Source organism: Apteryx mantelli, chromosome 4 (assembly GCF_036417845.1).
Source record: "Apteryx mantelli isolate bAptMan1 chromosome 4, bAptMan1.hap1, whole genome shotgun sequence".
NCBI lineage: Eukaryota > Metazoa > Chordata > Aves > Apterygiformes > Apterygidae > Apteryx > Apteryx mantelli.
The window spans coordinates 32,807,908-32,821,603 of record NC_089981.1 but is presented as its reverse complement, the minus strand read 5'-3'; the positions used below and the strand labels follow the sequence as shown (position 1 = coordinate 32,821,603).

Here is a 13,696-nt window from a genome sequence, read left to right as displayed (position 1 = left end):
GACGTTCTTTCTGTTGATTGTGTAAAAGTATTTCATGTAATTCAGACTTTATTTACCAACTTAGGTCTGTGCTTTAGCAAAGCATTTTATATTAATGTTAATGTAAAAACTATTAAACGATGTATAGCTTTTTGTAATGTCCTTTGATATGAGATCCTGTTTGACAAGAGCTGGCTGGTGAGCCACTAGCTGTCATCAAGGCAAAGTCTCTTGCCTTTTGGTAGTGTTAGAGTGGATGGATAAACTGGCATGTTGTGGTTGTGGTCACTGTGGTGAAACACGGAGGGAGGCAAAGACAGAAATCCAGGGGAGAGTGCTGATCGCTCAGTAATAATATACAAAAATAAAAACTTAATAACCGTCTGGATTTGCAGCTAGCTGTGTGCTAACCCAGGTTCACTCTGTTCCCTGCAAACAGAATTTTGACAAATGGTCCTCTGATATAAGGTGTAATGTTCTTGTTACTTGGGTGGTACACCTCCTTTCTGAAAATGTTTGTAGTTCTAAATTATTTCAAGATTACAGTGAACCATTGCAGAATGATTGAATACCTTGCTTCATTGCAACAACTACGCAGAAATAAATTATTCAAAAATCAAAATGAATTCAGGCAACTACTACTGACTTGCAGTTAATTTTGTCTAAATATTTTGGCAATAGCTAGGTGCAACTTCAAGCTCTTACAAAATAGGGAATAGTAAAGTAATGTATCATGGAAATCCACATTGATCCATGCATTATGTATTTTTAATGGTGAATCTAATGGCTTAGGTTCTTAATGGCAATGGAACTATCTTTTCTTTTTACTTTCTCTTCCACTTTTCCTCCAAGAAAGAAATCTCTATCTTTCCCTTCCAATTGTTGAAAAGCAATATCAAATTTATTTTTCAAAGGCTAGGATTTGGCTATATTTGAACTAGATTCCTTTTTCTCTGGGCTTAAGACTTCTGTATGTGAAAAACTTAACAAGAGGAAGTTCCACTGTTAATTATGTAGTTCTAAATATTTTATTGCTCTGCCAATGAAATGTTTGTTTTCCATAAAAGCCTGTGGTATCTAGTTCCCTGTACTCAATTTTTGTAGTCTAAAATGAAGGCCATTGTTTATGCATTTGTAAATGATGAACAAACTGATAGTGCCCTACCTTAAAGTGTGACAAATAATAAAAGGTGGCTAACTTGAGCTTCGCTGGGCAGCTGAAATCCTACCCTCTGCATTTGCTTGTGAGGAGTTCATTGTAGAATGGGCTAAATAAAGTTTCACAGGGAATTTTGTTTTGCAAAACTACTCCAACATTTTAATAATTGGAGATCTCAACATTAATTTTTGCATCAGTTGTAATATCTATATTGTTCAGGGTGGGTTTTTTTTAATAAGTGTTATATATTTTTAAGTCTGTGCATATCATGGATATCAGTTTGACTTCATGTCTGCTTCTATTGAAATCAGTCAGTCAAAACCTACTATTGAATTTTACATTGTCCTAATACAGTATTATTGAGTCTGTATCATCAAAGTAGTCCATATGTACCAGAAAATGATGTTGGATTTCTCAGCCATTTCCCACAGACAGTAGAAAAAACCTTCTATTACCGTGCAAGTTGATTTATTCCTTCATTCCAATCCAAAAAATGGCAATTGCTATAATAAACAGTTCATATAAGGCATCAAAGGAAAGTTTCAACCACCTGTGACTGTTCAAGAGGTATGTCCTGGTACCAAACACGGGCACTGATTCATTTCTTTAAATTGTCTGTCGTGTTCATCACAGTCACTTATGAGGCCTATTCTCAGATGAGTATTAAGAAATATAGCTGACCAGTTTGATTTTTTAATTACTCTTACACAGTAGCTATGACAAAAGGTTTGCGTCCTGTGCTTTAACAGCACGGTGCGTCCTTTTGCTAGGGAGGCAGGGTAACGGGTGGCTTGCGGCAGGAGGCACCTGGAGTTTTACAGCCTGAAGCGGCGCTCCCCAGCGGAAGGGGCGTTTAGCCAGCCGACAACGGCGGCGTCAGTAAAAACACCCGGTTTTCGCTGCGTTTTCTCCCCTCTCCTATTTATAGGCCGCGGCGGTGCTCCTGCGCCTGTGGAGGCCGCTCCCCGTTCAGCCCGGTGCTGCTCGGGCCGTCGGGAGACCGGCGCCGGCCGGCCGTTCAACGGCTGCGGCGCGCGCCCCGCCCCGCCCCGCGGCCCGGGCTCAGCCAATGGGGCGGGCGCGGCGGCCCCGCCCCGCCCCCTCGCGGGCTACCTCCCGGCGGGGCGGCGCGCGGGCGGCAGTGCCTGCCGCAGCCGTCGCGCGGGCTGCCGCCCATGGCCACCGTGCGGGAGAAGGCGGCAGCTTTGAATCTCCGCGCGGTCTGCAGCCCCGCCGCCAGGCCGCCGGGTACGGGGCAGGGTCGCGCCAGGGGAGGGCAGCCCGGGCAGGGCAGGGCTGGGCTGGGCTGGGCTGGGCTGGGCGGGCGCGGCGGGGCCGCCTGGCCCCGTGGCGGGCTCCGGGAGTGGCGGCTGCGCCGGCCGCTGCTGCGGAGCGGGGGCTCCTGGCCGGGCCGCGCTCCCCAGCCCCGGAGAGGGGCGCTTCCGCCCGGGCCGCCCCGCCGCAGCCGTTGCTCCGCCGCCGGCCGTTAGTGGGGGTGGGGCGGGGGCTCCCGCGCGACGGCCGCCGTGTTGGCGCCGCCTCGCCGGCGCGCTGCCCCGCGGCTCGGCCCCGGCCCCGGGGGGCTGCGTGCGGGGCCGGGCGGCGCCTCGCGGGGCGGCGGCAGTTGCTCTCCTGAAAGCAAGCTGAAAACAACAAGTCGTTAATACAGCGCCAAGGCCCAGGGAGGGCTTGCGGCGAGCAAATCCTGTTCCTTTTCCCCTGCAGCACTTGGACTTCGTGAAGCCGTGCAACGACGCTTAATAGCGCTTCCCCCAAAAGATGGGGCGAAGCGCTGGTAAACCAGTGGTTAATAGTAGGGTTGCTGCAAGCAGGATACGTTGATGTTCGTGTTAGCAACAGAAGCCAGAGCTGATGTTTAGGGCTTTCTCTTCTCCCCCCCCCCCCCCAAAAAAAAAAAAAAAAAGCATGGTGTTCGGCGACAGAAGCATACGGCTGGAAGCACCTGTGTGCTGTCTGACAACTCTGCCCACCTTAAAGCATCATCGACTGCTTCTGGGCATAGTGCTTGTTGTGTCCGTCTTGTTCTTTTAAAGCTCTGGAAAATGAAGATTCCAGAACATCTCTACCTAGTCTGTTCCAATGTTTACCTTCTTATTTAAAAGTTTTTCTTAACATGAGTCTTTTCATAAAGCAGGTATCTGTTTGATAATGGGTCTAGAGATAACAGGTGCTCATTATAGTAATGATGGTGCACACAGACGTTATTATTCCCTGCTTTTCTTAATCTCTTTCCCCTCTCCTCCCAATTTGCTAATTTCTGGACTCTCTGGTAGATGGAGACCAGCTGGAAACTCTGGTGCCCAAAATTGGAATACATTTCTGTAGCTAATGCCTCAGCAGACTGAACAGAACAGATAAATTGTCTCCTGCATCTTTGTGCAAAATGTTTGTGGTAATATGTTCCAGAATGAGATGCATTTTTTTAAAACACTGCAACACACTGTTAATTCATTTGGTTTGAAGTCTGTCATAACCCCAGATGTCTTTCTGAGGGACTGCTGCCAATTTATGATTCCGTATTTTGTTTTTCAACATTTGATTTCTTTCTTCTTCCGTTTGCTTTGCTTTTATCTCTTATTAAGTTTCATCTGATTTCTAGTTAGTTACTTGCTGAGAAACTTGCATTTTAATCCTAGCTTCTCTAGTAGTTGCAACTTTTCCCAGCTGGGAAAGCTCACAGCCACCTGCAAGTCTTTGTAAGTATACTCTGTATTAAAAGTCCTTGCTGAGGCTGAGTGTAGCCTCTGCTCAAACTGTTAGTTGCAAGCATGCTGCTCAAACTGTTAGTTGCAAGCATGCTATTCTTAACTTCAGATTAGTAAATGAGTAATAGTTCAGTGGTTTTACTGGGGGAGGGAGGACTGGTTGGCTCAAGGAAGTAGTACTGAGTACACAGAGCTTGAATCTCAATCAGAGCTGTGGTGCTACCAAGCTGTTCTGCGGGATGTGTGTCTAGTAAGCTGTCTTAAGAGATTCTTTGATCTTGTCAGTGATCTGCTAAGCACTGATACTAAGCAGCTTGTGTGTACACACAGTCTTGCTTCTTTTCTCTGACCTGTCTTTTTATCCCTGCCCCCTCCTCTCATTCTCCCCACCCCCGGCTGTATCTTTTTGTTACTGTTGATAAACTAGAGTATTACAAACATATATGGTTGGTCTTTGATTGTGTGGAACAGATGTGCTTAGGAGTACGCCCTGCAAGTGCAACCATTAAATGGTGAAGGAGTAATCAAAAGGATAGTGTGACAAAGCAACAAGATGCTGCCAAAAAAGTAAAAGCTTCTAGTTATAAAGCATCAGGATAAAGGGATGGAAGTCACCACCGGAGTGACATACAGTGGTACAATGCAGAGACAGACTTGCTAAGAAAGCATTGCTCATATATTAACACTTCATTACGTATTGCTTGAAACCAAACCAAATTAGAACTCTCAAAGGTTTTAACTCCTTACAAGTTTCATGAGAGCTAGTGGCCAGAAAGGGGGCAGTTTGTCTTCTAATTGCAGCATGAGTTCAGTCTTTTTGCTTTTCCCATTCTTGTATCCTTAGGGTTTAGCTTGGCGCAGAAACCATTTGGAGCAACTTATGTCTGGAGCAGCATTATCAGTGCACTTCAAACTCAAGTGGAAGTGAAAAAGCGGCGACAGAACCTGAAGTGCTACCATGACTGTTTTATTGGTTCAGATGCAGTGGATGTTGTGTTTGCTCATCTTCTCCAAAACAAATACTTTGGGGATGTTGATATTTCCCGTGCTAAAATAGTGCGAGTATGTCAAGCGTTGATGGACTACAAAGTGTTTGAGGCTGTTTCAACTAGAGTCTTTGGAAAAGACAAACGGTCTGTATTTGAAGATAGTAGCAGTAGTCTCTACAGGTTCACAAATGTCTCAAGCCAAACAGATCTCGATAAAGATTACCAGCAGTGTACACCCCAAAGGTTAGTACTTAATGGAACGTGAAGGTAAGACATTTTGCAATAGGAAAACATTCTGTATTTTTTAGGGAGGGAGGAGGGAGTTAAAGGTGACAGTACGCTTACAGGACCTGGAAAGAAGTGTCTACTAAACAAATTTTTTGTGGGTTGAAGATAAGTAGGGAGCTGCACTTCCAAGTGAGCAGTCATTTAGCCTGCATGGTTACTCATTTCTGTGTCTGTTATTGGAGTGCCTTCTGTGTGGGGGAGAAGTTAAATGCATACAAATGCTTATCCATTAGGACCCAAGTTAATATAACCAAATGGTGCTCAGGTGCATCAAGTAGGCTAATGAAATGGAAAAACCCTTAGTCACTGCCCTTAGTCACTGCTGATCTAACTCTGGCAGAAGCCAGTAATTCATCCAGTAGTACCCATTCTTAGGGGGGGAAGGGAGGGGGGAAAGACTTCTTTCATCATCTTAGCTTGACTAGGCTTCAAATTTAGTTCCCCCGCCCCCAAAGGCTTTTCAGCTGTGTCTTCATGTGCATGTGACCTGATGCTAGGCTAGGTAGCAGACTACTACATTGTTATGTTATTGCATGCTGCTGTAGGACCAGAGGGTATAGGACCCTGGAATTAACTCCAACCATCACAAAATAATATAAACCCCCATGTAGGGGTGTGGGGGGTTTTTTTGTTTGTTTGCTTTTCCTTCTGAGTAACTTGCTCTGAACAGTTCTTATGTCAAGTGTTGTATCTGAGCGTATTCTAATGCATTCTTATATGAACTTATTTCTGTGGTGTTATTGCAGTAAGCTTAGGCAATACACACTCTTGAAAGCTGTGATAGTGTTGGCCAGACCAAAAAAAAAAAAAATCGTATGTGATGAATGTGTCAATAAGAGTATTAAACATAAAAGAACTTATGTGCATTAATCCAGCTGATCAGAAAATTCTAAAAGCAGAGATTAAAAGTGGATAGTTCCTTGGTCCTGCTCCCCCCCAGCGCGCACACACACACACACTAGATTTTGTTCTGTGCTAAACAAACTGGCCCCAGTTTTTATTTGGAAAGAGGATTAAAGCATTTCTGTTTCTCTAGAATTCTCAAGTGTGATACTTTAAAATATATTTGTCATAAAGTCTCATTCAGTAAGATTTGGAATATATCGGACAAGCAGTCATGAAACGATGATTAATTTCCTATTAGTGTAGAGTGGTGTGTGTGTGGTGTGTTTTTTTTGTTTGCTTGTTTGTTTTGAAATTGGTGACAGGTATCTGAAGCATTCGATTAGTTGGTGGCATGAGAAAATCTTGTAACCTTAGGAAGGACCTTGCTAAGGAGCAACCACCTTCTAGTTTCTCAAGAACAAATCTTAATTTTGTGCCTTGCTTCACTTCAGGAAAAAATGTGTTATAACTCCAGAGGTTTGTGGGTTTTGTAGGTTTTATTTTTATAATTTTCCCTCCTTGTTGTCTCCTCTTGGATGTTCTCTGTGGTAATTGAGGTAGCTTGCCAGTGTCAGCTGTTCCTCCAGAGAGGAACTATGGAGCTGCGTGCAACTATTGTATGCAAATAATTCTTTAAGATGCTGCACATGTTCCTGTGCTGACATGGACAGAGAAAGTGGTGGAATTTTTTTTTCTGCTTTCTTGTTCCCTGACATCTGTATGACCAAGCCGTAAAAGCTCCGGTGGGGCAGGTGGCTTATTTGCTTTTCTTGCTTCCAGCATTCTGTGCAACTTTGCCCCCCTTCCTTTTCCCCTCTGTGTCTGAGTGAGGAGAAGTGAGCTTGAGTGGAAGGTACAGCTGCTGTTACTGTTCAAACTAGTCAAAGCTCCTAGCTCTTGACATCGCTTGTCAACGAGCAAGCGGCTACCTTTTAGGCCAAATGTAATGCAGCAGAATACTCTTTCAAATGTTTCTTCTATGTTCAGTTGCAAACCTACAGTTTTTAAAATCTTTTGGGGCTTTCTTGAAATAATATTGTTCTTTTCAGCAGGGATAGTAAAATTTTCTCAATAACTGTATTGATCTTGTTCTAGGGAATGTAGCCTCTTTAAGACTGGAGTCCTGATGTTGAGCGAGTTCTTTTTTTTTTATCTCAGATATGAGAAGACAGCGTTTAACCCTACTCCTGTCAAACCAGAAAGCTTGGAGGATCTCTGGAAAAACTTGAGTCTAAAGCCTGCAAATACCCCTCAAGTAAACATCTCGGAAAGTCTGTCCCGTCACGGTAAGCCAAATAATGCCTCAGTTATTGTGTGTGGGAAAAGTAAGATAACTGTTGGACTAGAAAGACTTACAGTTGGTTGTCAGACCTGAGATAGCATCAAACTGACTTTCTTTAGTATTTTTGTTTTGAACACCATGTCATAACAAAGGCAAACAATATTTATTGCAGGCTTGCTTTTTAACTTAATGGGTCCAGTCTGTTAGAATATAATCTCTAGCTGAAATAAATCAGCATTGAAAATCTATGGAAAAGAATACACAACTGAAAGATTCAAACCGGAGCTAGGAAAATTCTTCATAATGTTCAATTAATTGAGCTACATTCACACCTGACTTAATCATGACCAATAATCTGCTGTTAGCTAAAACTCTTCCCTAGCCTTTCAATCTTGTATCTGCACTGTCCAACTCTCCTTCAGTGCTGTGTATGTAATGGTCCAAAGCTCTTTCCTGACAATTCATGTCTTCTCTCTGACTAAACTATTTTATAATGTTTTCTTTCCCTTTGAAAAATGATAGTGCGTGCTAGACACTCTCAAAAACATGAACTAGATGGTAGTGGTAGAAGTTATGATAAGGATTGAATGTCACTATTATGTGTGTGTGTGGGGGGGGGGGGGTTATTCCTTATCTGGAATAAAGATTGCTTGCAAATTAGGGCACAAAGAATGTAAGGCACTTCAGACTTATCCAAAAGCAGTTTTCCTACACTTGCAGTTAACTAAACAAGTGGCTAACTCTTTTCTTCTGCTGTGATAAAATCCACTTAAAACTGATAAGGAGCATGCTTTCTGTTACTGTAAGTCTTTGTTTTGGAAAAATTAGTCTGTTGGACTAGGATTGGTGGGAGGAAAGATTTGTGTGGGGTGGTTTTATTTTTTTTGCACTTGCTGAATCTGTATACTCTGTGTATTCCACTCTGCCCAGTTATTAATGACGTATGGCAAGAACAAACAATTGCTCGTCTGCTGCAGCTTGTGGACCTTCCGCTCCTTGACTCTTTACTTGAGCATCGAGAGATCAAACCTCAGGTTCCACAACCAAAGAAGGGGACTGGGTATATCATCACAAGTAACTACTTAGACAGAGAGATTCTCAAGGCTTTCAGTGACTCTCAGTAAGTATTAATTACTCAGAGTAGAAAGCATTTTGAAGCTGCATAAAATTAAGGCACAGCTGATCTTTGGGTAGAAGAACTGTTCATAGGCTCAGTACTGTACAAAGGACATGAACGGGCACATACCTCCGTATCTGTTAGACTTGATTGGACTAGTACATAGCAATTGCTAAGCTCTAAATCAAAAAGTAGCTGAGACAATTTCTGCTGAGCTCTGGAAGAGCTTTTGAAGACACAGATAGTATTCACAGGGATGACTATTGTTTACTGTATTAATGGAAGAATAGAGTATTTGGTTTATTTTAAAGCTTTTCTAAGCAACTACCTGTGAGCATATAGTTTTGTTTCTTGGCTTTTTTCCTTAATGTAGGAAGTAAGAGAAAGCTGAACCTGAAACTATATAAATGCAGTTAAAAGCACAGACTGAAAAACTTTTACCAGTCTGAATTGGATCAAGGCTCAGGTTTCTGTTTACCTAGCAATGATTTTGTCCTTGTCTATAACAGTAGAGGACATCACTAAATTTAGGTTTAACTGCTTGTGACTATTTAGCTGGGAAGTATACTAATTATTTATCTTGAGTAAATACATAGCAAAGAACTGTGTGGCTATGATCAGAGTGGGACAGGATATTTTTTTTGTAACAATTCCTGAGGTATTTAATTACCTGCATGTCCAGCTTTCACTGTAACTGAGAAACAAGTGTACTTGCTTTGATCAAACAGAATGCAACTGACTGAAAGATATAAATATATAATACTACAAAGCTAAACCATTTTGTCTTCTAGAACAGATGAGTGGCTCTCTGCAGCAATAGATTGCTTGGAATATCTTCCAGATCATATGGTAGTTGATATTAGCAGAAACTTGCCTGATCAACCAGATAAAGCAGACACATGGAAACTACTGCTGTTTGAAAACATTGGCAGATACTATGGCCAGAAAAAGGAGCCACTGTTAAGCCATGCATCTGAAATTCATTCAGGAATTGCAGAACTGTTGGGTAAGTAAAATAAAGCTAAGTTCCTAAGCTTATGTGAGAAGTGTATTGCTATTTAGTATAGCAGCCAAGCTTGAGGTCTGACTGCTGTGGAATTGTGTGTTTTTTGTTTTTGTTGTAAAGACTGTTTTGAAATAATGCAGAATTCTGCTTTAAGGTCCTGGCTATATACAGTTCTGTAGTTTGTGTTTGGATCTATGTATAATGGCTGTGAAACTGGAATGCTGTAATTTGGTAGTACTTGGTATCCATGGAAATTAAATATCAAACAGACCATAAGATCTAGGTCAAAGATGTATACAAGTGCTGTTCCCAACTCACTACTTGTTTTTTTTTGTTGTTTTTTTCTTTCTCCCTACATCTGTCCATTAAAACGTAGTTTTTTATGTCTAGTCAGTATCTTGGGAAGTTTGTGGTGTTTCAGTCATCAATTAATGTCTCCTTGTTCTTGTTCTCCCTATTTTTGATCCTGGTCTACCTTGATTATTATTCTTCTTCAGCCTTGGTGTGAATATTTTGCATTTGTATGCCATTTCTCCTCCTCACATGGTAAATGGAGTCTAATACAACCCACTTTAAATATAACTGACACATCTAAAACTTGTGTTGTGCATAGTAAAGGCAATTAGATTAAAACTTAGCAAAGCTTTTTAAAATAGTTTGCAATTAATTCATCAACCTAGCCGATTTATCTAGAAATATACTTCAGAATTCTTGGGAGACCTCTGTTGTCACAAACAAAGGTCATCTATTTTCTTAACAGAACTATTTTCCTCTTCCAGCTACTTCAGCTGTGTTGTGTGGACTGTGAACTGTAATTGAAGTTAATTGAAAATGAGCTTTCTTAAATGTTTGGGCCTGGACTATTTTCAGACTCAACAGGTCTCATCAATCTGTGAGAAATTTTTTTGTGATAACAAATTCTTTTGTTAAGTTTTGTTTAGAGAGGTTCACTTCTCTTCTGTGACTCAATAATAATTAAAAAGATATAAAAGCAGATATGGCAATTCTTGAAGATAGAAAGAACTGAAAGGGCCATAAACTTTGTTTCTCTTCACAGTGAATGGGAAGATGGAGCAATCTCTAGAAGCAGTTCAACTCTACTTGAAACTTCTAGACAGCCAAACCAGGGAGGAGTTCAGGAGATTACTATACTTCATGGCTGTTGCAGCACATAATTCTGAGCTCAAACTACAGAAGGAGGTAAATGTGCATACTTAACTATTATACATTGCTTTACACTCACTGAAATCTAGATGTCCCAGGTACAGGTTGAAAAAGATATGAGCAGCTTAAACATGTGACTACAGGAAGTGATTCTAGAAGAACAAAGATGATACTCTTAGACTTCTTAAAAGGAGAGGCTAATGCGCCTCTTCTGGTCACTATTTTTCACCTTATTCTTTAGAGTGACAACAGGATGGTTGTGAAAAGAATGTTCTCTAAAGCTATTATCAACAATAAAACCTTATCCAGAGGGAAAACTGACCTCCTGATCTTGTTCCTTGTGGATCACCAAAAAGATGTCTTAAAGGTAAGAGCTAGAAAATGATTAGGTTTTTGCTATCTCTTGTCCTTTTTCTTAAGCTGCTATTTGATGGTCTTCTATTTTTTTTCAAGATCCCAGGGACACTGCATAAAATGGTCAGCAATAAACTGGTGGCTATGCAGAAAGGCCAAGATCCTAGTAAGATAACAGGTAACAGTTTAAACTTAACTCCTTTTATTCTTGTCTGCACCTGTGAAATAAAACAGATTGAGATGATGCAAAAAAACTGTAACAATGACTAACTTGACTCTAATGAATCTCCAGGGTGGCTGACTGTTGTTCGCTATCTGATTGTCTCATGTTTCCTCTTAGGCTACACCTTTTGCCAGAAACTTGATGAAAGTGAATATCGCTCCAATACAGAGAAGACTACAAAAGATGAATTATTATCGCTACTAAAAGCTATTGATGAAGATTCAAAGCTCTCTGACAAAGAGAGAAAGAGACTGCTAGGTCAGTTTCATAGTAGTAATCCAAGTATTTTTATGCAGTATTTTGGAGACAAAGTTACTAATATGTGCGTGTGACATTAAATATAGATTATTTTCTCTCTATACTGCAGCATTCAAAACACTAATATATTTTTAAATCTTTTGTATTCATGTATCTAATAAAATTATTTTGTTGAGCTGGATGGAATTTGTACAACTAAATTATTACCAAAGGCAGTAGTACCCAAGTTTAACCTGTACTGTACAGTTAAGCATTGCTCATTCTTACTTGTAGTAAGAAAAAAGGATTATTTCAGTTTCCTGCCCTAAAGCCAAGACTACTGACTCCTTCTGCATTCTTCAAGTAACAGAATTACTGAGATGGGGAACACTTCTGTGAATGAGATCTGTCTCTCTTCCATCTTTTGCCCCTAGCACTGAAGTTTATACTAAACAGTTTTTTCTGACCGACCTTGTAATATGTAATTCAGTCATGTAGCTTTGATCTTGCTGTATAATCAGCAAAGTTAATATCTGCTTGATTATGCCACAGCTTTCTTAAAATTTGCCAGTTAACTATACTGTGTGTGTATGTATATGACAAACTTATATTGAGGAATTGACAGGAAAGACAATTGACTTGTTCCCAGCTTAATCCCACACTGTACCCTGAACTCCCATCAACTGTCCTCGGATGAAAAGATATTCTGGATTTTAAGTCAGTTTGGCTTAGGTTGCCATAGACCATGCTGTTTATGGCCACTTATCAGTGACAGAGCTTCATTGTGATGCTACCAGCAGTACTTTTAAGGCATCTTTGTTCATGGCATGGCTTGTTTTGCTTTGTCTGTAAGTTTTCATGATGTCACCAGCTGTAATTAGAAAAGAGTTGGAACAAATGAAAGGCCTTTGGGTTATATTATTTGATTTCATATTTTGGTCATGTTTAGTCTATAGTGGAAATCCCATGCTATGCAACACAGACAATTGTAAGGGAAAAGTATATAGCATGATTAGAGATCTGTATATTCTGATGATACTACATCTAACTTGCACTCCTCTGGTTTTAGCAGTGTTGAGACTATGCCAGAAAAACTTCATTAGAATTACTTTTGCAAGAAAGAAACTGTTTTGTGCTCAGTGTAGATAGAACTAGTTCTTTTAATTGTGTAGAAAGCTAATTTAATTGGGTTGAAAGGTAGTTTAATAATAGCCATGAAAACAAGGCAGTAATAACTTATAAACCATGTGTGTTGTGGTGTTAAAAAAAAAAAAAAAAATCCGACTTATTTGAGGTACTACTCTAACAAATCACTAAGTAGCTCTTCAGTCATTAGTGGTGTCAGTTGCCACTGGTTGTCTTTTCTCTGAAGCAAATGAAATTCTTCAGTAACTTTCTCTAAAAGTGAAATGATGATTTGGTGTATTCTGATGGGGGGCAAAGGTAGATGAAGGGAGAGGGGAAAAAAAAAAAGGCTTTATCCAAGTTTTTCTTGTTCTGTTTTCCTGAAAGAGAGAACTTTTCAGTTAGAAATTCTGGAATAAAATAGTGATAGAAACTATACTGAAAAATTGTACTTAAAATTGTTAATTTGTTCTAGTTCTTGGTCTTAACTAGGTGTTTTGATTATATAAATGCACTCTTTTGGACAAAGTGGCTTAACACAGTTTAAAAAGTGGGGGGGGGGGAGAAGGCTGCTGCTTGTTCTTAGAATTTTTGATCCTGTTTTATTTTTCTTTTCTTTCTTCAAGCTACTTGTTCTGTTGTGTCAGGTGTCTTTTCAGCAGTAATACACTCCCTTTTTAACTCCTTGCGGGGCCCGGGCTGGCTTCCTGCCTCTGGGCATTGGCCCCCTGCGTTACAGCTCTTGGTGCCTGTGAGGCCCGGGGCCGGCTGCGGGCCCCGCCTGCTCTCGGGCTCCTGCAGAAGGGCGGAGCTGCCCGGCAGCGGGTACAAGGCCGTGGGGCCCTGCTGCGGCCTGCCGCCGCCGAGGCCCAGGGCGCAGTGCTTCACACGCTGTGCTGTGACAGCAGGGAAAGAGACTACTGCTCGAAGCGAGCCTGCAAGTACACGCTAGCGGTAGAGCCAAGAGGTGTCGGGCTCCTTCCGCCACGGAAAAAAAGAGGGTTTCCCTCCCCGCCTGCCCGTGGCCGAGAGCAGCTCCCGCCGCGCTCGGCGAGCCCCGGGGCAACAGCGGCCGCCGCTTCCCCCGGCGCTGCCGCGGCGGCCGTGCTCGCTGCGGCCTTTGCCCCCGGGTGCGGCCGCGGCTGCGGGGCCCGGCACGGCG

At 41.8% G+C, this 13,696-nt stretch overlaps 1 protein-coding gene across 1 annotated transcript; it reads left to right on the top strand.

Moving 5' to 3' along the window:
* The first annotated feature begins 2,260 nt into the window (after positions 1–2,260).
* On the top strand, positions 2,261–11,611 carry DEPDC7 (DEP domain containing 7). Its single transcript, XM_067296187.1, has 9 exons — positions 2,261–2,386; positions 4,709–5,096; positions 7,185–7,312; positions 8,239–8,428; positions 9,217–9,431; positions 10,489–10,631; positions 10,837–10,962; positions 11,049–11,127; positions 11,290–11,611. Exons 1-9 carry the CDS (start codon positions 2,314–2,316, stop codon positions 11,502–11,504), a joined length of 1,557 nt encoding a protein of 518 aa, XP_067152288.1. The 5' UTR covers positions 2,261–2,313; the 3' UTR covers positions 11,505–11,611.
* Positions 11,612–13,696: the final 2,085 nt, after the last annotated feature.